The 23746-nt window shown below is 34.1% G+C and overlaps 1 protein-coding gene across 1 annotated transcript in view; it reads left to right on the top strand.

The window, feature by feature from the left end:
* LOC145263218 (uncharacterized) overlaps nucleotides 1-22056 on the top strand; it is a 198280-nt gene extending 176224 nt beyond the window's left edge. Inside the window, exons 37-41 of the mRNA XM_080120302.1 lie at nucleotides 4131-4172; nucleotides 8563-8655; nucleotides 11810-11849; nucleotides 14961-15181; nucleotides 21404-22056. Of these exons, the coding sequence (XP_079976428.1) occupies nucleotides 4131-4172; nucleotides 8563-8655; nucleotides 11810-11849; nucleotides 14961-15181; nucleotides 21404-21415 (408 nt within the window). The 3' untranslated portion in view covers nucleotides 21416-22056. The remainder of the gene's footprint in view (nucleotides 1-4130; nucleotides 4173-8562; nucleotides 8656-11809; nucleotides 11850-14960; nucleotides 15182-21403) is intronic.
* Nucleotides 22057-23746: the final 1690 nt, after the last annotated feature.

Genomic DNA, 23746 nt, shown 5'->3' with positions numbered 1-23746 from the left:
TATAGAAAGTTATTTATAGTTAAAAGTAATTTTACAGAAAAATGGGTAAAATTGTATTTTACTTAGTTATTATAAAGTAAATGGTGAAGAGTTGATGCACAGGGGACGTAACTCTGAATGCATATTTTAGATTACACCATAATGACTTCGAACATGTGTAGCCTATAGCGATACTTTTTTACTGATAACACAATAGCAGTTGCTCTATTCAATGAATTTTCGTAATTTTGGGATATATTACTCTTTTCAACATGACAATAAAGTAAGTAACATTGTTTTTGCTATCCCAACAAGCACTAATATCAATTTTGTATTTATTATGAGAAAAAACAGAAGTTTCAAAATTATCAAACTCTTTCTTCATTTTTACGTCGAAAATTTTAGCGTTAATGTTTTCCTTTCAAATAGTATTAAGAATGTTTCCATTTATGCTAAAGATTCTGAGCTATGGTCAAATGCAGAGATTTTGGAACAAATTCTTCTTCGTTAATGGATAACCCTTGTATAGCATTTGAACTGGACAAAAATATATTATTTTTAACCGTAAACCAACTAAGCTTACCAGTCTGATGTCCCATTCAAAAGCTGTACCAAAAGAAGCTAAAAAAAAATAGTAGAACATCGTTGTTTCTTTATCTTCTTTAGTTTATCGCGGTATCTGTTCACCGCTCAATTTTTCGCAACATTACAAATTAAAATACACCTTTATGAAAGGCGTTGGTGTTAAACCATGCCCCCAATACACCCTAGAAATTACCCTTTTTTGTTGACTGCCAGGAAAATATACGAACAATCTTCCATTGGGGGATTTTCAAGGGTGATTAGGGGACGCGATCTAATGATCCGCATCGCACCGAGCAGCCTCATCTACATTACCCACAGTGCCAATCTGTAAAGAGAGACAAATACTATTTCTCGCGATCCTAGCTGTAGTAAGAATGGTGATATGGACGTCGCAACGGCATGATAAGCGTGAGGTTGAATCTTTTACTGATCAGGATCTGATCCCTTTTAGCACCAGCTGAAGGTCAAGATCAGATATGATATGAAAAGATTACATCTCGTGACCAAAAAATGGATGACTAGAAGATTATATACCGTAATCAGAAAATAGGTGACCAGAAGATTACATCCCGTGACCAGAAAATAGGTGACTAGAAGATTATATCGCCTGACCAGAAGATTGGTGACTAGAAGATTACATCCCGTAACCAGAAAATGGGTGACTAGAAGATTACATCCCGTGACCAGAAAATAGGTGACTAGAAGATTACATCCCGTGACGAGAAAATAGGTGACTAGAAGATTACATCCCGTGACCAGAAGATGGGTGACTAGAAGATTACATCCCGTGACCAGAAAATGGGTGACTAGAAGATTACATCCCGTGACCAGAATATGGGTGACTAGAAGATTACATCCCGTAACCAGAAAAGTGGTGACTAGAAGATTACATCCCGTGACCAGAATATGGGTGACTAGAAGATTACATCCCGTAACCAGAAAATGGGTGACTAGAAGATTACATCCCGTGACCAGAATATGGGTGACTAGAAGATTACATCCCGTGACCAGAAAATGGGTGACTAGAATATTACATCCCGTGACCAGAATATGGGTGACTAGAAGATTACATCCCATGACCAGAATATGGGTGACTAGAAGATTACATCCCGTGACCAGAATATGGGTGACTAGAAGATTACATCCCGTGACCAGAATATGGGTGACTAGAAGATTACATCCCGTAACCAGAAAATGGGTGACTAGAAGATTACATCCCGTAACCAGAAAATGGGTGACTAGAAGATTACATCCCGTGACCAGAAAATGGGTGACTAGAAGATTACATCCCATGACCAGAATATGGGTGACTAGAAGATTACATCCCGTAACCAGAAAATAGGTGACTAGAAGATTACATCCCGTAACCAGAATATGGGTGACTAGAAGATTATATCCCGTGACCAGAAAATGGGTGACTAGAAGATTATATCCCGTGACCAGAAAATGGGTGACTAGAAGATTACATCCCGTGACCAGAAAATGGGTGACTAGAAGATTATATCCCGTGATCAGAAAATGGGTGACTAGAAGATTACATCCCGTAACCAGAAAATAGGTGACTAGAAGATTACATCCCGTAACCAGAATATGGGTGACTAGAAGATTATATCCCGTGACCAGAAAATGGGTGACTAGAAGATTATATCCCGTGACCAGAAAATGGGTGACTAGAAGATTACATCCCGTGACCAGAAAATGGGTGACTAGAAGATTATATCCCGTGATCAGAAAATGGGTGACTAGAAGATTACATCCCGTAACCAGAAAATAGGTTACTAGAAGATTACATCCCGTAACCAGAATATGGGTGACTAGAAGATTATATCCCGTGACCAGAAAATGGGTGACTAGAAGATTACATCCCGTGACCAGAAAATGGGTGACTAGAAGATTACATCCCGTGATCAGAAAATGGGTGACTAGAAGATTACATCCCGTGACCAGAAAATGGGTAAAAATAGCCTGTGCCTATGTAGAGGAGCCAAGTTGGAGTTCGTGTTCCTTGCCCAAGCATGGCGTGCACGGTTCCAAGTCTTATCAGACTCTAGACAACTTGTGTCTAGATAATGTTCCTTAGCTAGCAGAATAAATGCCCCTGCATTCCCTGATGCGTAACCCCCAAGATGCCCACGCCCCTATTTTTCTTTTTACCCCTGCCCACCGCAATAATTGACCTCATCTTGGAGCAACATTGTATATATCTCCAAATCCCCCACACCATTTTTTCTTTGATCTCGTTTAGAATTCAGCCCTATCGACCTGCCCGTTTTCGGCCCTCATCAAGCCAGAAAACAGCAGGCGGTCTACCATCTAGAGGAGATTGGGCGGGCTCTACTAACATTTTTAGTTTATTTTCTGGACTTTTTCCTCAACACATGCTAATGAAATATTCATCAAACTACTTTTATTACAAAATTTTAATTTCACATATAATATATATACACGTTATTACTTTTTTTTATAAAAAAAAGAAATAAATAATGATTTAATTCTGGAATCTTACGTAAGACGATCCCTGGTATGTGCGGTATTATGGTGAATTAGAACTCTAGCTAAAATTAGCATAAACCAAATAAAGGTGCAGTAACGGGATGACCAAAGAACCCCATCCCCCAATTTTGAGTGGCCTTGCGTCTAATTTTTTCATTTTCTATTTTGTTTCTGTAAATTTCGGGAAAATAAAAAAATATACCTCTAACGCGTACGCTTTTAAAAACAGGGCGCTTGAATTTGTAATGTTTCAACATAAATATTGGAGCGGTGAACAGATACTGCGACAATTTTATTCATTAAAAAAAAATTTATCAAAAGAAAAAAAAGTTAAATTTGCTTGGGAAAAATCTAAATATTAATTTATTGTTCCGACGTCACAAAAAAAAAATCATCATCATCACAAACAGTAATTAATGAGAAATGAATTACCTAGTCGGTCTTTATCAGTCAAAAACCATTAAAACCATTTTCTCTCCAAAAATTTTCAGAACAATAAAACATGGCTGTCTGTTTACGGTTTCAAATTAGCTATTTTATTTTATATTTAAAAAAAAAGTCATGTTCAGAGGAGATTGTAAGTTTTTTATTATAGATTCTTTTTTATTTTTAATCTTAAAAATGTGCAATTGAATTGACTTTATAATTTATATAAAAAAGTATTCAGAAAAACAAAACAATGTATTGTGTGTTGAATGTTCACTGAAAAAATTCTCAATTTTAAAAATTAATTCTTTTTAGCTTTAAAAGCTTAAAAACGAATTTGTTAAAAATTGTTTTAAATTTGTCGTTATTTGTTTTATTTTATTTTTTATTCATTTTTTTTTTCTAATGTGAATTAAAAATGTTCAAATACCGTGGAATTTCCACGGGTCTAGCTAGTAAAAATTCTTTCAATAATTTTTTGCATAAAAAAATTAACATACGATGATGTTTTTAAAAATCTGCCTCGTTTTGATTTTGATTCGGTTTTTTTTCCCGGCTACTTACATATATTTGCATTGGCAACAGTCGATTTTATCCGGTTCTTCACCGAGAAACACACTCTCATTTTTCTTTTTTCTTTTTTCTAGGGTTTACTTATTTTCGTCTTCCATTGTATACTCAATAAACAGGTAAGTTATTTATACATCTAACTTTCTCCATCAACTCATATTATTTATTACAACAAACGTGTAACTCAAATAAAGATCGACACCCACCTTCCAAAAGGGCTACCCTCTCAGTAAAAACTGCCGGCGCCATTCATAAGAGGAACACTGGCGATGATACACATGTCAGTCAAGGATCCGATCTCTAAAATTAGTTTGACAGAAATTGGGACATCTTGATTAACGGGCTGGGGAATTCGTTCTGGATATATATATATATATATATATATATATATATAATTATTTTTTTTACTATAATAATTAAATACCTACAGACACTAGTGTTACATCCTTTCGGGATTCTTCAGTGCAGGGTGTCACGATTACTACCAGTCGAACGATTCGAACCCCGCGACACGAGACATCTCTGGCTCGATTAGCGGAGGCCGTATCCATTCGGCTACTATTAACCGTGTGAAATAGCGTTGAATTTTAAACATTTTAATTTAAATGTTCATTACGTCAGACAGACAGTGATCAAATCGTTATAAGATGATCTACGCATAAGAGCTAAATTGACCGACTTTTTAATTCAACGGAAAGTGCTCAACGATAAGAAACGAATTTCTTAAAGGGGCTGTCATAATTATTTTTTTACTATAATAATTAAATACCTACAGACACTAGTGTTTCATCCTTTCGGGATTCTTCAGTGCAGGGTGTCACGATTACTACCAGTCGAACGATTCGAACCCCGCGACACGAGACATCTTTGGCTCGATTAGCGGAGGCCGTATCCATTCGGCTACTATTAACCGTGTGAAATAGCGTTGAATTTTAAACATTTTAATTTAAATGTTCATTACGTCAGACAGACAGTGATCAAATCGTTATACGATGATCTACGCATAAGAGCTAAATTGACCGACTTTTTAATTCAACGGAAAGTGCTCAACGATAAGAAACGAATTTCTTAAAGGGGCTGTCATAATTATTTTTTTACTATAATAATTAAATACCTACAGACACTAGTGTTTCATCCTTTCGGGATTCTTCAGTGCAGGGTGTCACGTTAAAATATATTTGTAGTCATCGACATATATATATATATATATATATATATATATATATATATATATATATATATATATGTCGATGACTACAAATATATTTTAAGCCCCCCTCTTTGAGTAGAGCACTGTCGTAAATAATCTCACCCGCTACTTAATTGGCTGAAAATGCGAAGCTCGTTGTTTGTTTGTTTACGAACATGCGATTTGAGCACTATAAAAGTAGTGGCGGGTATCTATCTAAATAGACATTCCGACGAGTCAATTCCATGGTCGAGTGGGAGAACTGTCGACTGTCAACACGGCGGTTCTAGGTTCAATCCTTGGCTTGGGAGAGATGCTAGTCTAGCCGCACTGATGAGTTGTGATACAACGAAACAGGACTGTATGTCGATGACCACAAATATATATATATATTTATATATATATATATATATATATATATATATATATATATATATATATATATATATATATATATATATATATATAGCGAGGAGGGCGCTTAATATGATATTTTAATTTGTCCAGATTGCGTACATATTACTATTATAGAGTCGTGATCTCAAAAGTAGAAACAAAAAAGTATTTACGTGCCATCAGCTAGAATCGAAACCGTATCATTCAAAGCTGGTGACGTTACCATTGTACCAACGTGACACGCATATAAACCGATTAAAAATGTAAATTAAAAATAAACTAAGATGAATGTACAAAATGTATAACGATTTTTTGTTGTTGCAATTTTGATCCATTTTTGACCCTTAAAAATTATTCTAACCGGATAAAAACCCATAAAAGAAAGGCCCATAAAAAATGCAACCATTTGAGGTTCTTAGCGCCGCTCTGCGACTTTTAGTTTCGGAGGAGATTTAGTTTGAAAATATGGAGACAGACAGACCAACCAACAGATAGACATATAGCTGTTTATACAGGGTGTACCAAAAGAAGCTGACGGATTTTTAATTTGATTAACTCCCTCAATATTTAAGTTATGCTTACCAATTTTCATATGTAGATAGATGAGCCTCTGCGTGATTTTTTTGAGATATAGTAAGATATCATAGTCTACTTATTCTAATTTTATTTACACAACTTAATCTAGGGTATGTTTTTCACAAGGTCTAATTTTAGTTATGAAAAATGATGTTACTCAAATGTCCATATTTTCATTTTCACACTCTTGTGCTCTCTGCTGGGCATCACTTAATGTTTCAGGGCTTATGGCCCTAATTTCCTCCTCTATATTGTTTTTAAGAACATTTATTGTGGCTGGTTTGTTTGCGTATACCCGCTATTTGAGGTAACCCCAGGGGAAGAAATCTGCACATGTGAGATCTGGCGAACGGGGTGGCCAATTTATCTCACAATCACGAGAAATTATTTAATTGCCGAATATGTCCTGGAGCAGATTTATTGTCTCTCGTGCTGTATGCGCCGCTGTTGCACCGTCCTGCTGGAACCACATTGATCGAGAAACCCCAATTTGACTTGATCTTCTTCTTACTGATGTGGATGGATCCTCGGCCCCACTCTCTGCTAATCTCTGACGATTCTCATCACTTCTTGCCGTATGGAGTCTACCAGATTTAGGGAGGTCACCCTTGCTCATGAAATCGAGCCACCATAGCTTTTATTGCATTGGGAGTAGGGGAATTTCTTGTGTTGAAGTTTCGTCGAAATTCTCTGATATTGACTCATTCAACCGAAAATACGACTCTACGATAAATATCTGCTCCTAAAGACGCATGATGACCTTGGAATGGTTACTCTAGATGATCTGAAAAAATAAAAGAAAAATATAAAAAAATAAGAAAGTTATAATTTTTTTACCATCAGCTTCTTTTGGAACACTTAGTCTGTGTGTGTATGTTAGTTCCTTATGACCTCGAAAACGGATTGGCCGATTTATATGAAATTTCGCATGAAGGTACTTCATGTGCCTGGCAGTGTTCTTAGATAGGTTTTATATCTGAATGTCTTCAATAGCTATTGATAATCGATAATCGAAATAATCCAATGAATAAAGGAACAGGCAATTTTGACAAAAGTACACATCTTACACAGACTAACATCACAAATGCATTTGAGAAGTTTTATTTCCACACAAGCTAAAATGCTCAACATATAAAATAAACAGTAGGTTCTTTGATATGACAGGGACGCGTTTAAAATGAATGTTTCTGTTTAAAGCTCAATTGCACCATGATACTTTACTTTTTTTTTTCATTTTAAACTTAAATTCAAGTCACGATTACCGCACAACCCGTTTGACCAGGCATATCAAATTAACAATAGTTTCTTTAATATGACAGGGGCGCGTTCAAAAGAAATGTTTCTGTTTAGAGCACAATTGAGGTATGATGCTTGACTTTTGCATTTTAAACTTTAATTCAAGTCATTACATATAAAAAGTAATTTTATATAATCAACAAGTTCTCTACAGTGCAATGTAGACTTCAATGTATAGTCACTGCGGGGAGGCATGTGAAACTTTCTCCCAATGCAACGCGACGGGTCCCTTACTAGAGCAGGCAATCAATCGATTTGATTGAAAAATGGCTAATTTAACTTGATGACAATAAACATATGAGAATGTGAAACATTTGTTGAACATCATTTAATCCCGGACAACGTCTGGTCACCCTGCTAATCAGTAATAAATGCGCCAATAATGATGCAATTAAAGACTGAATTAGTCAGCTGCTGTGCTACTGTATGCTTTTTTTTTCTTAAATTTCTACCACCGTTTCCCTATATGATAACTAGGGCTGTGACAGCAGCATATTCTTTTCATTGTTTTGACTCTTTCGTATATATCCGTTAATATCTTATATGTTTTTATATAGAGGGATGTGGTTCTCGGTTGATTAAGTGTGTCTGTGTCGGATATATACCCGAGAGTCAAAAGAACGAAACGAATATTCTGTTGTTACAGCCCTAATGATAACTGAACATTGCTTTCTTTAATTACTTACCAGATTTATTGAATGTTTGTCATTTGTTTTTGTTTATATATATATATATATATATATATATATATATATATAGAGAGAGAGAGAGAGAGAGAGAGATAGAGAGAGAGAGAGAGAGAGAGATATATATATATATATATAAAATAAAAAGGAACAAACCGTATTATGTGTTCATCAACGTTTCGTCTTTATTTCGAGACTTAGACGAAACGTTGATGAACACATAATACGGTTTGTTCCTTTTTATTTTCTCTATTTTGTCGGAATACTATTTCCATTATTTTCATCATATATATATATATATATATATATATATATATATATATATATATATATATATATATATAATTTTTCTTCTTTCTCCCATAGATACGGGATGCGTTCTGGAAAAGAACGAGTCATCTGTCTGTCAGCTCTCCCACAAGTTCACGTTCATCTCCTCGTTACCAAGAGACAGGAAAAGTAAGTCTGATTTCATTTAAAACACTCGAATAGCTACAACTACTATATATGATTTCCCTCACTCGCTATCTAGATTCCGTAAACAAAGCTTCTTTTCGAGAAGAGAAGTGGGGGTCAGCAGTTTTGGTTAGCCTGTAGCATTCCTGTCACCCCCTCCCCTTCTCATCTTGTACCCCCCCCCGTTGTTCAGCAGTCATACGTACAGGGAGCCCTTTTCAGCTGGCGAATGTGTGTGCGTTCGTGCGTGCCTGCGTTTCTCTCTCTCTCTCCTTTTTTATCATATAAGTCCTCGCGGATATTTCTTTCTCTCTTTATCTCTCTCTCTCTCTCTCTCTCTCTTTGTTTAGTATCTTTCCTTTTTCTTAGTAGTGGTATACATCATTATTGATTGATCGTGATTGGTTGATCTGAAAACAATCCCAGTAATCCTTTCTTGCACCCTTTTTCAAATCAGTTCCGGATAAGACTTCGTGGGAGCAAGTCTCTTTTCTGGGATTCCGTTGAGAGGAGACTGACGTAAAAACACTCTACCTCTTCACTAAGTGTAGGACTTTATTGGAGCGGTTGGAAATTGTTTTTTTTTTAATACACGATTTATTGAAGAAGTTAACTCTTTTCGGTGAAAAGGATTATTATTTCTAAAGACGCAGAAGAAAAAGACAACCCTTTCCAGAGAAGAAGAAAAAAAAAGACAACACTTTCCAGAGAAGAAGAAAGAAAAAAGACAACCCTTTTCAGAAGAAGAAGAAGAAGAAGAAAAAGAAGACAACCATTGGGTTTGTATTACTGTACACATAGATTCGAAAAAGTTATCAAAAAAACAAACAAATATATAACAAATAAATGTTATCAAAGGCAAGATAAGCTACTTATCTACCAAACTGGATAGGTTTTTAGGGTTTTTATTGATTGTACCTATTTACAATGCCTCCCCACGGGACAGAGTTAGACACCAGGGTCGTTTTTTAACGTGGAGAAAAGGTACACAAATTAAAATTGTCTCAGTCGTGAAGGATTTCTCCTCCACCGAAAGAGAACAAGAAATAGAAGTGCAGCATCTGAAGAACAGATGGTATTTATTTGCTCCCCCACAGAGCAAATTAGGCACAAGGCCAATTTTTAATGTGAGGAGTGAAGGGAGGGGGAAGGGAAAAGGGGACCAGCTCCCGAGAGGTGGGAAATGGGAGCTGGTTAAAGGTCAGGCATGTGGGGTTGCCCCCACATCTGGTCTTTGCTAGTCATAGCCTGCAGTATCTGCCGGAACAGATGGTGTTTATTTGCTCCCCCACTGAGCAAATTAGGCACAAGGCCGTTTTTAATGTGAGGTAAAAACCAGCTCCCCTAAAAGTAGGCAAAAAGGGGGCACTCTGGTTACCAAAAATAATAATTGTACCAGTATAGAGGGTTTCCCCTCCATTGACCGGTACAAATTATCTTAAGTGCAGCATCTGCCGGAACAGATGGTATTTATTTGCTCCCCCACCGAGCAAATTAGGCACAAGGCCGATTTTTAAAGTGAGGAGTGAAGGGGAAATGGGGACCAACTCTCCGGGGAGTAGGGGAGCTGGATAGTGACAATTGGTATGAAGGGTTGCCCCTACATTGACCAAGGTCTTATATGTGGGGTCGCCCCCACATATGGTCTTTGCTTGCAGTATCTGCCGGGACAGATACTACACTTTGATCCTGGCCCGAAGGCCAAGTATTGATTTTATTGATTGTAACATGTGTATTCAGCTCGAAAAACAGACATTGTTTACCGATGCATTGGAAAATTTAAAATGGCGTCCGAATCTCTCTTTGACACGGTAAGTTTGGGAAAAGGAGTTATAAATAAAAAAAAAAAACTAGACAAAATACGGTTAAAAATTCGCTCAATATAAGTTACCATGACATATATTCGATGAGGTTTTACCAGTATTTTGTCTAGTTTTTATTTTGTATTTCATTTGCTCACTTCTTTATTTTCCGATTTCCGGAAAATTTGCTTTACTTGTTTATTTTTTCTTCCTTTCTTTTTTTCTTCTTTTACAATTGTTACCCTAAAAAACGGATTTTTGTGACGACCCCAAAATTCCGTCATTCTTGCCCCTGGGCCGTAGTTTGGAGACGGGTGCAAGAATGACGGAATTTTGGGGTCGTCACAAAAATCCGTTATATATATATAAACAAATACATAACATCTACATAAAACGCGATACATCCAGCAGTCATATGAGATAGCGCAGTGGTAGAGGATCGGCTTCTTACTATGGGGTCCCTGATTTAACTAAAGAGTTATATGTGATGGAACACGTGTCAGTGAATAATTATATTGTAAAAAAAAAATGCATATGCTGCTCCCCATTTGATGGTACCAAATTGGTAAAAGAGAAAATTATTCCCAACTCGCATGTAGATAAAAATGCACTTTCGTATGAATAATTGAATTCATTCAAAGGAGGATCGCAAACAAAAACAAATGAATAAATAACACACACACACACACATACACACACACACAATACAATTATGTTATCAAAGATAAGAAAAGCTCAAAACTATTAAGAAGTGCAAACAAATATATTAAATGAAAGAGGGGAATAAAGGTTATATATAACTTTATTACATCAGCAGAACAAGAAGGAAAAGTAAAAAGGGGGGTTAAGAAAAAATAAACCTCTATAGGCCATGGCATTTCGAAGTTAAATGCTTCTCATCAGAAGAGAAGGACCAGAATTGTACAAAAATGCAAATATAGATAAAAACTGGCTCCTAATTTCGCCTTTTACTTTTTCTTATTGTTCTGATGATATAATAAAGTTATATAAAACTGTTATCCTTCATCTTCCATTTAATATATATCTGATATAATAACGTATATCTAATCTAATTATATAGAGATTATGTAAAGGCTGTAACAACAACAAATTCTTTTCGTTGTTTTGACTCTTGAGTATATATCCATTAATACCTTATATGTTTTTATATAGACTGTTGTAGTTCTCGGTTGATTGACTGTGTCTTACTGTGCCGGATATATACTTGAGAGTCAAAACAATGAAAAGAATATTCTGTTGTCACAGCCCTAATATTAATACATGTGTCTACCTTTCTTAGGTTTGCTTTCAACACTTTAATTCATCTTATTTGCATTTTTTTTTTCTTTTTTCAGCACTTGCCTTCAGGAGTTCCGCCAAAAACAACAGAACAAGGTATTTATCATTTCTTTCGCTATTATTGAAGGGGAACAAAAATGAATGATAACATTTGATGCTTATAAGAGTAAACTTTTTTTTCCTGTAACAATTAACGACTGCCATGACTAATAACACTGAGAACTCATCGTTCAAATTCCTTAGCTTAACATTCACAGGCAACATGAATTGGAACAAGAGATTGCAAAGGATGCTGCAAAGAAGGTGGGCTCCCTCTATCGTGCTAGAAAACTACTCTCATCTGAGAGTATCCTGCATCTCTAAAGCCACCATTCGCCCTTGCATGGGATATCTACAACTTGACTCTCCTTCTCTCTCTCTCTCACTCTCTCTCTGTCTGTCTCTCTCTCTCCCCTCTCTTTATCTGTCTTAGATAGAGTTCAAAAAGTATCTCCAACCTAGTAGGTTGTACACTTTCAACCAAGCGCCAACCCCTCTCTCATCGTCACAATATTGTATCCCTGTGTCTTTTACAAGTACTTTAATGTAATGTGCTCTGACAAACTTAATGTAAATCTTGCTAACTATAGTCACTGTGACTTGGGTGACACAGAGTAAACTCTTCCAATTGTAGCATCAAATTTTACTCCTTGATGGCCCTCAGCATTAGTTCCTCGATTTCTCCTGTGCCATGTGTTGTATTCCATGTGTAATAAGGTGGAACCTTAATATAAATAAAAGATGTCTTTTTAGCAAAATTATCTCGTTCACACAATTTAAAAGTGCAGTAAGAGTTGTATCTTTTAGATTTATGCGACTTGTGTAGCATTTTCGTTTGCGAAATTAACTCTCTGACTATTTTCAAGATGAATTGCAAACTGTTGGATTCGAACACGCCTTCCATGAATAGAAAACCCAAAATATCTTAAAATGCTTTATTAGTGCCAGTATATTTACCAAGTTCATATTGAGTAACTTCATGACGAACATTTTTTGTAAGAAAATTGTGGCGGTATCAGATCCCTTATTTATATCTTTGAAAACATATTTAATAGACTTCACAAAATTGCAAAATTAAACAGTTATGTGGGCATTGAATGTCTTTGAAAGTAAAGTACAATCTATGTATTGTCAACCGCATGCATGCCAACCATAGTTTCAAAGCCACCATCTTCAGGCAATCTTCTATAAAGGGATAACCATCTTCACTAAATTAAGTTTCAAGGAGAAAGTTTTTAGGGTATCTCTTTTAGGATGCACACTATCAACCAAGCTCCAACCTCTGTCTCATCGCCACAATATTGCATCCCTGTGTCTTGTTTTACAAGTACTTTAATGGAATATGTTCTGACAAACTCATACCCCTCAACATAAATCTTGCTTGTTCCGACAAGCAGTAGAATCACTCCTTTTAACTCTAAAGATCGCTAGATGTTGGAAAGCCTTCTACTCTCTTTTTTTCCTTTGAACTGCAGGACTTCGGAATTCCTTCCCCGTTTTCTGCTTTTTTAAATGCACCAAGATGCAGAAATTATAATATAACATGACCAGACATCTCATTTCTCATCTACCTACATAGTGCTTGTGTAGACATGCAGCCAAATAGAAACTCTGTATACCATACAGGGTTCCTATTTGGGTACATATTTATATTTGGGATGTAAAAAAAAGGCATCCAAAGTACTACTAAAACGAAGTTTCTAACCTGCCCTCTCCCAAAAGTGAAATCATTTCTCTATTGATTCGTTTTCCACAATTTTGGCACTTATACTAATTTCGACATGGCAAAAAATGTTTTCACCTGAAATGTGTTGGTTTAAAAATCACCAATCCACACAAGCACCCTATGTTGTCTTGTAATTATTTTTATGAGTAAAAAACTTAAGGGGTTAGAGATATGGCAAGAAGGAATTGAAATCGCTTAAATCTAATAACTAGAGGTCAATTTTAATGCAAGCCTGATGGTTTGCTTGGCTTGGTCCTTTTGTTTTAGGGCATATCAACCCTTTTCGGTTTATTAATGCTGAATCCAGTTACTTTGGAAACAGTTTTTATGCTTCAAGTGATTTATATCTTTAAATATTTATTTATTTGTAGAGTTTGGTTTGGTTCTTTTGTTTTACGGCATATCAAGCCTTTTAGAATTATTTAATGTCGAATCCAGTTATTTTGGAAATAGTTTAAATGCTCCAAGTTTTTTTATATTTTCAAACATTTATTTGTAAGTTTGGTTAATTTACTCGAGGGGATGGCTCATCAAGAACTTGTTTACATTGAATTAGAAGACGACCATATTGTAGTCAGCTAAAAAGTGGGCAAACGAAGAGAGTTCCACAGGTGTGCAGTTCTAAGAAATAGGCTTTGTTCATGGAATCTATGTTTAAGTTTAGGCACAGATAAAAAGTGGGAGAAATTATTGATAGTGTTTTCAGCTAGACGAATGTTTTTCATGAAAATTTAGCAAGGGGGACCATAGATTGGAGTTCAGACGAGAACTTGCCATGAAAATAACGATAAAGCAGAAACAGGCTCGCAACGTCTCTTCTGTGAGAAAGGGGCCACAGGGGAGAGAAAAGGGCATGCTCCACTAGGTCACGAAGTCCATTTTGAAATCTGTCAATGCAGGATAAGGTCTTTCCAGCTGTAATTTAACATTACATTTATTACCGGGCAACATCAGCACCTGCTTGTATATAGAGTTTGCAGTACAGAGAAAAGAGGCATCCCCCACTATTTTGAACTCTATCAAAGGCATGATAAGGTGCTTCTAGAAGCTCTTGCCCAAAAGTGGCAACAATACTCCATCATTGGATGTACTTGGCTTTTGTACATGTAAAAAATTGCATCAACTGGAGTAGTAGAATTATTCCATCATTTTTCTAGTGACCTTGGCAACGGATTTGATGTATGTGTTTCATTTCAAATCAGAAGTAAAGGGCAAACCCAGAAGATTGTTTGTTCCATTTTTATTATGCCTGTTATTTTCTTCCTTTGCTGAAACTAATACTCAGTTGATATTGATTGTTGGTGTGGTTCTTGACTATAGACAAAAATGCTATCGTCATCCAAGATTACCTTTACCAAAGTCAAGGACCACACCACAATCTGTCTAGAAAATCATTTATTTGCTTTTGACCATAACTTCGACTTTTTTTTTTCCAAAACAAGAAACCGCCTTTGAAAAGTCTTCTAAGAATGGCAGAGAGAAATCTTCTTCAACCGCAGACTGTAAACCATCAACCCAATGCTACAGCCTGAATGTTGTCCTTCATTGTCGTGTTACCTCGGGGAATCTGCAAGCTGACCAATCCACAGAAAATACTCACTTCAAAGCAACAAACAGAGAAAGTGGACAGAACGAACTAACAATCGAAAGCTTTGAAACCATGGTAGGTACATATATAATCCTTTTTTTAATTTATATTTTTTAAAAATATGTGATACTTTCAATACCAAGAATTATTTTTAAAATTTAAAAAAATAAGAAAAGCGATAACAAAAAAGTGGAAATAAGTTTATCAGCAGAACAAAAGTATAGGAAGCGGAGTTGGTGGAAAGTCAATGCATAGGAAGTTGTTCACCAAGGTACACAAAAGGGAATTAAAATGGGATTGTTAGTCAAAATGTGGCAGTAATCAAGACAAACGATCGGACAATATATTAAGAGTTAGATGATTAACTGTTTTAGGAATGGCAGTGAGTTTTGCGACAATTTATGACATGGACGGTTTTGAATTTGCAACTGTTGGGGACAGTTTTCAATTGTCAGTTCAGAGATCCTTTGCTGGCTCAGAGATCCTTTGTCGGCTAAGAGATCCTTTGTAAGCTAAGAGATCCTTTGTCAGCTGAGAGATCCTTTGTCGGCTCAGAGATCCTTTGTCAGCTGAGAGATCCTTTGTCAGCTGAGATCCTTTGTTGGCTCAGAGATCCTTTGTCAGTTCAGAGATCCTTTGTCGGCTCAGAGATCCTTTGTCGGCTCAGAGATCCTTTGAGAGACATCAAAGAGATTAGAGTCAAAGCAAGGAGGAAACAGATCGGACCAAGAAAAAAATCACTGTGGACCGAGGTTACCATATAGCCAGCAACAGACAACTTTTTCTACGCTAAATGATGGTATCACACGCATACAGAGTTTAGCTTATTTACATCAAGATCTCGCCATGTTTTATTGTAGCATGATCAGAAAGGTGGCATTGGATAAAATTAGTAGGAAATTGGATCCTATAAATCTCTTTAATTCAAACAATGAAAATTTCTTGATAGTAGCAACAAAATTCAAGTTCAGATGAAAATTAAAACTGCCAAGTCAGCTGAAAAAAGATGGACTCCTTTTAACTGGATAACGAAAGCTAGACCAAAGTCGTTGCTTGTCGCAATTATCACAATAATGGTCTTAGTGAATCCTGCTTGTCGCAATTATCACAATAATGGTCTTAGTGAATCCTGCTTGTCGCAATTATCACAATAATGGTCTTAGTGAATCCTGCAACAGAAGAATTTTCACTCCAAATAAGATTAAAACTCAGTTTTAAAAACAAGTTTGATTTTTTTTGGTAGTTATAAAGAAGGGCACTCTTGCTCTGTCGAAATACATGCATTATATATATCCATAAATGAATATATCTACAGTGCCGGCAAAAAGAAAGTCCGCACTTGTATTTTTTTCAAAAACTGCAAATTTAAGCTACATGTAATGCAACTGTTTAAACAACCTATTCCTCATTTGATTCGCCTTTTATTTCTCTATAATTTTACCTGTTCGTATTTGACTTTTAATTGAAATATTCTAGTGTTAACATAAATTTAAAAAAATAACTTCAAATTGAGGAGGCAAAAAGAAAGTCCGCACCAACAAATTTACTTAAAACCAGCTTAAATTATCGCCCTAAATCAGTTTAAAATATCCATCAACAGGCAACAAAGCATCTCTAATCATAATTGTTGTAGTTCCAGGTTATACAACATAACATTCAGTCCATATACCACGACTTTCTCTTAGTGGTCGTAAGGAGTGCATTAATCTCCACTTTTCTGGTTTACCCAATCGAGAAATCGGCCGCAGATTGAAATGTGATGAGAAAACGGTACGAAAGCCTATGCAATGTTCGTGATGTTCGTAAATCTGGTACTATAATTACTTCTAACAGGGAAGACAATGTTATCAAGATCCACAGCCTAAGAAATAGATTTGAAATGGCTTCCCAAATCCAACAACAGTGCAATCTTGTTAAGTGCTCTCTTTCTACTGTCAAGAACAGATTAAAGGGATTTAATTTGTGAGGATATGTTGCAAGACGCAAGCCAATAATTTCTGTAAAGAACAGAAAGCATCGTCTGGACTTCGTCAGATGCAATGAAGATCATGACTCTTCATATTGGTCAAAAGTGCTTGTTAGCGACGAAAACAAGTTCAATAGGCTAAGCAGTGATGGTAGGCGGTACGTCCGTCAGAGGAAAGATGAAGAATTTAATTCTAGGTGCTGAGTTTCAACACTGTAAGGTGGTGGAGATTCGGTTTTGGTGTGAGGAATTATTAATACCAATGGTCCAGGGCCTATAGTTTGCTTGCAAGGTCGACTTAATTCGACCAAGTACATTAATATGTTGATTGAGCATTTTCTACCCCACTTTGGTTTCGAATTTGGATGATAATCCCATCTTCATGCAGGATAATGCCCTCATTCACACAGCTGGCAATGTCAAGAGGTTCCTGGAAGAGCGTGATATTCCGTGTTTGAATTAGCCTGCACAATCTCCAGACCTCAATCTTATCGAAAACATATGGTATTACATAAAACAACAGCTAACCAATGATAAAATTTCAAATTTTGAAGAATTTGGACAAAAATTAAAGAAAAGTGGGATGCCCTTTCCTCTGAGTATTGCTGCAGTCTAATTCAAGGAATTCACAAAAGATTGCAGGCTGTCAAATTGCAGAAGGGCTATGCTACTAAATATTAACTAGTTCATTGTGTTCCTGTTGTATGTGTGTTGCATTAATGTCCTAAAGTTACATTTAAATAACAATTTTCCATTTTTACCTCCCCAGTTTGAAGTTATTTTTTTAAATTAACGTGAACATTAGAATATTTCAATTAAAAGTCAAATATGAACAAGTAAAATTATAGAAGAATAAAAGGCCAATCAAATGAGGTGTAGTTTGTTTAAACAGTTACAGTAAATTTAGCTTAAATTAACAGTTTTTTGAAAAAATTACAAATGCGGACTTTCTTTTTGCCATCTGTGCATGTGTATATATATATATATACATACAGTGCTGTTTCACAGCTCATCAGTTCGGCTAGACATATATGTATATACATATATATACATGCACACATAAATATGTATATTGTATTGCAAATATGTTATGTGTGTATACATATCTATGTATGTATATATATATCTGTACATCTTATAACATATATATACATGTTGTAACATATATATAATATATATATACATGTTTTCAAAATAACTGATTTTCTGAACACACAAAATCAAACTGCAAGACGCAAAGGCCACTCTCGCTCTGTGTGAATATATATATATATATATATATATATATATATATATATATATAGTAATTTATAAAATATATATATATATATATATATATATATAGTAATTTATAAAATATATATGGCGATTAAGCTACACTGAATATTCCACGTTTCATGCACTCTAGGATTCTTCAGGCTTATGCGCATAAGCCTGAAGAATCCTAGAGTGGATGAAACGCGGAATATTCAGTGTAGCTTAATTGCCATATATATTTTATAAATTACTAACTAGCTTTACTTACGTATTGAGCACTTTTGAAGTAAATACTTAAAGTTTACGCATAAATTTATTTTGTATATTAATTTTATGTGAGTAAATGAAGTAGTTTATATATATATATATATATATATATATATATATATATATATATATTATGGAGTCAAAGACAGCTTCATGACCGAGTTAGAATCTCGCAATTAGCAAGAATTGTCATCCTACACTGGTGATAGCGTAAGCATGAAACACTAATGTATGTAGGTATAAAACATTATTTCATTATAATTATCAAGCCCCTTTAAGAATACTTAAGCATGGACAATGTCTTCAAAGTATAAACTAAAAGGAAGTCAACTAACATTTATGCAACGTTCATGACCAGTCATTATTAATTCCTTTCGTGGTCCTGACAGTTTTTTGTGGCCTGAAAGTAAATGCTTAGCAAATAAATTCAAAGCTGACTTAGTTGCTTGGTTCAGATCTCCAGAATGACAGGGATTGTCATCATACTCTGATGATTGCGTAATTATGAAACACTAGTGTCTATAGATATAAAAAGTATATATATATATATATATATATATATATATATATATATATATATATATATATATATATATATATATATATAAAATGAAAATTACAATTGAATTTACCAAAATGATCCAAGATGGAAAAATTAAAGTAAATTATAAATATTAAAGAATTAATATTTATAAACTTATCTCAGCCAGATATAAAAGCTCGATAATACCTAATAGGAAATACATTTGGATTTTACCGTCACTGGATTTTTTATCTTCCACCAGACTATCCATTAATGTGTAATCACCTTTTTCTTCACCATATTCCCTCTGCTTAACTTATTTTGTTTTCAAGTAAGATCTTTGACTTATTTGTTGTTTCATCAAATACTTCTGCATGCAAAATCCGATCCTGCATTTTGCTAATTCCTACCCTCTGATGAGAAGGAGAGTATTTCTTTGAACCTCCGCGGATTAAGGACTATCCATTTATCTAGTGTTTCCTTTTCAGATTAAATATGTTTTTAACTCATTTCAAAGTGTTTTTTAACATATTTTATTAACTGTTTGCTCGTATATATATATATATATATACATATATATATATATATATGATTACTTCATTTAATCACATAAATTAATATACGAAAGTAAAAATTTATGCGTAAACTTTAAGTATTTACTTCAACAGTGCTCAATACGTAGATAGAGCTAGTTAGTAAGTTATTCTATAAGGATGGTGCATCCTTGAGACAAACTGTGCCCGAATCGTTTTTTTTTCGAATAATTTTCTGTATTTTCAGGTTCATTCAATAACTGGTCGTTTTCGTCTGTTTCTTTTTTCTTTTTCTTTTTTTTGCAATTACGTTTCTTTTTTCTTTTTCTTTTTTTTGCAATTACTTTCAACTGATTTTCTTCAGTCACGTGAATGTATTTGCAAAAAAAAAAAAACCCCAACAAAAAACAGATGGCCTAAAACGACTATGGAACTTTCTTACACAAATTCGACCGAAAAATGGAGAAATTGCTGAAAAAGACGTTAAGCAGAAACACTCTGTACTGTTCAATTATCTCTCTCTCTCTCTCTCTCTATATATATATATATATATATATATATATATATGTGTGTGTTATATATATATTATATATATATATATATATATAACTACTTCATTTACTCACATAAAATTAATATATGAAAGTATAGATTTATGCGTAAACGTTAAGTATTTACTTCAAAAGTGCTCAATACGTAGGTAGAGCTAGTTAGTAATTTATAAAATATATATGGCGATTAAGCTACACTGAGTATTCGGTGTTTCATCCACTCTAGGATTCCTCAGGCTTATGCGCATAAGCCTGAGGAATCCTAGAGTGGATGAAACGCAGAATATTCAGTGTATCTTAATCGCCATATATATTTTATAAATTACTATATATATATATATATATATATATATATATATATATATATAGTAATTTATAAAATATATATGGCGATTAAGCTACACTGAATATTCTGCGTTTCATCCACTGTAGGATTCGTCAGGCTTATGCGCGAATTTTGTGGTTGCTTCTTGTTTTTATATATGTTGAGGATTTCTAGTTAGCCAATCAGCTTTCTAGTATCCACCGCATATATATATATATATATAAATGGAGAAAATTCAGAAAAAAAGATTAAGCATATACACTCTTGCTGTTCAACAATGTCTGCCTAAATGAAAACAATGGTCACTATATTTATATTTTTCTTTCTTAATTATGCCACCATCAGTTTGTACAGTCTAAAAAATTGAATGGCGGAATGCAACAGATTTTTCTATCTTGTAGAGGTCGCTATTTGTTTTGTTGATATATATTTGCACGGGTGATTGCCTAAGTAAAATAAGTACATATATTACGACAATTATATATATTATATATATATTATATATATAAATATTAGCAGATAAAAATGTTTGCTCTAATGGATAATAAAGGATAACTTTTCAATAAATTCATAACAAATTTTATTCCTTGTATTCAACACGGTTAACATAATAAAAAAGAGTTATAGCTCTATTTTACTCTAGTCCTCCACTATTGAGCTATTTAGCATTCTATTAAAGCTTTGTGTTCTGAAAATATATTTGAAATATATGTATATATAAACAGATGTCAGTTGAAATTTTTGTTTTTATTTTATTCATTAACAAATAGCGATTAAGAATAACAATTTTTAAATGTTTCCTAATTTTACTTGAAAATATACAACAGATTTCTTGATGAAATTTGTTCAAAACTAATGTTTTTTTCTATTTTCAGAAAAAGAATTGAAAGACTCAACGAGCAGTGCATAAACAGAACAAAAAGAGCACTTAAATATTTGTAACATTTGAAATGAACATTTTGAATTAAGATTTGAAAAAAAAATTTCCAAATATTTTTGTTATTTTTCAATGCATCAAATTTTTAACTCAAAACTTTGGAGAGATCTTATTCATATTATTGTAGAAATATCACCCGCTTTTTATTAGTTTTTAATTAGCACGATAAAAATAAATTTTGATATCTGAAAAGCACCCATTCAGACATGATTTTAATTACATATTTTTATGAGAAAAAATAAATTTAAAAAAATGAATTTAATCCAACTTCTAAACAGGGTTAAGATCAAAGTGTAGTATCTGTTCTTCAGATGCTATACTTCAATTTCTTGTTCTCTGTTAGTGGAGGAGAAATACTTCACGACTGAGACAATTTTTATTTTTGTTCCTTTTCTCCACATTAAAAAACGACCCTGGTGTTTAACTCTGTCCCGTGGGGAGGCATTGTAAATAGGAACAACAGATTAAGGAATTTTTTAAAAAAATAAAAAAGAATAAGAATAAGATAAAAAATATTAAATAAAAATAAATAAAATAAAACCATTTTTAGTCCTTATTTATTATCCGTATATATATATATATATATATATATATATATATATATATATATATATATATATATAAAATGAACTCATTTCCCCCCTCTGATTTTTGATCTTAATAGGATTAGAAATCAAGACATTTCATGCAAATGTAATATGCACAAACCACAGCACAATATTTGAGGTGTGTTAGAGGCATATTACCTCTCCACTTCCTCGATAATCGTAGATTCCTATATTTTATTCTGCTGAGAGTTCACGGCCAAAATCGGTTAAAATCAATGGAAGTAGTAAAATATTTTCTCTCTAATTAATTCCTCCTTCCCCCACCACCACTTACACCGTTGCAGGATCGTTTACAAGGGACAGTTACGAAGGAACACCAGTTTGGGTTTTCTTTTCTTCATAGTTGCTTAAAAAAACTGGAATGGAATTTTAACAATTTAGCCTTTTCGTTCTATGCTTTCTACTGGGTACATGGACTTTTTTTTTTTAGTTTTCCGTTTTTTTAAAGAAGTTTAACATTTTTATTTTAATATTTAAACAGGGTTATTACTTTGCTGGGTGGAACGCACCATAGATTTAACCGAACCCAAGGGTTATTTATGCCATTTTTTCGCCATATTTTGTTTGTTAGTTGATTAAAAAAAACGGGAATGGAATTTTAACGTTCTTTTGTTTTTCCGATTTCTTTCTTAAATAACTTTTATGGTTTTTCAGTTTTTTTTTGTTTTGGTGTTTTTTTTAAATTCTTTACTTTACCCCCCCCCCACTTAAACACAAACTTCTAAACAACCGGGCAACGTCGGATACCCCCTAGGTCTTAATAATTCATTGAAATTTCAGGAATAAAAATCTGATCCACTGCAATATTCACAAATCTGACAAACTTTCTGAAGACTTAATATCTTCTGCTTTTTAAGAATATCTTATCATCTCTAGAATTTTCTGTTGTTTATAAATCAATATGTATATATAAGGCTTATGGGGGGTTGTATATAGAGATGATGTTACAGAATAACTGAACGTTCACAATTGCAGGTTCATATCCTTATTATTTGTGGAAATCCAGTGGTGCATTTTGAGGGTGCGGGCAATGGTCCTGCTGTCATAACTTGGGTCGTTAGAGAGCACGAGTTGTACATCAGTGCATCTCCGATCTCGCTCATTGAACATTGTGTCACTTTTAAACATGATAGAAGTCTCCTATCACTCTTGCGATTTATACACAACTTGACAAATAGTAGATGGTCTGCAACAAAAAAGAAAACCGGTTTTCATCAAATGGAAATGGAATCATGTCGTCTTTTCTAGGACGACAATTTCATCGTTCTACTCTGTATATCAATTTGATTAATAATTGTGAGTTAAAGATGAAAAAAACATCATTTTTCATTCCATTCATGAGATTCTTTCATTATTTTCAATGTATTTTCCACATGCACAATAAAGTATCGTATAGTCAAGTAATGGTTGATTTTTTGTATAATTGTAATGTTGTATAATTATAACGTTGTATAATTGTAACGTTGTCTGGAAACTGACACATTGTAACCTCAGTCGCAAAGTAGACAAAGAATAGAAAAGAACTTCAACTCACTTTTTTCTTTGTAATGACATTTATCTCCTCAGCGTTACAACCATGACGTCATCCATATAATCGTACTCTCAAACGTCATCCATGCCTCTAACATGATCTTGCACATTATTCCCATCTTTGACATATTTTCTTTTTTTAA

This window comes from Euprymna scolopes, chromosome 38, assembly GCF_053919585.1.
Source record: "Euprymna scolopes isolate OS-2025 chromosome 38, ASM5391958v1, whole genome shotgun sequence".
In the NCBI taxonomy this organism is placed as follows: domain Eukaryota; kingdom Metazoa; phylum Mollusca; class Cephalopoda; order Sepiida; family Sepiolidae; genus Euprymna; species Euprymna scolopes.
Note: the sequence above shows the minus strand (reverse complement) of the source record. Positions and strands in the feature narration are given on the sequence as shown.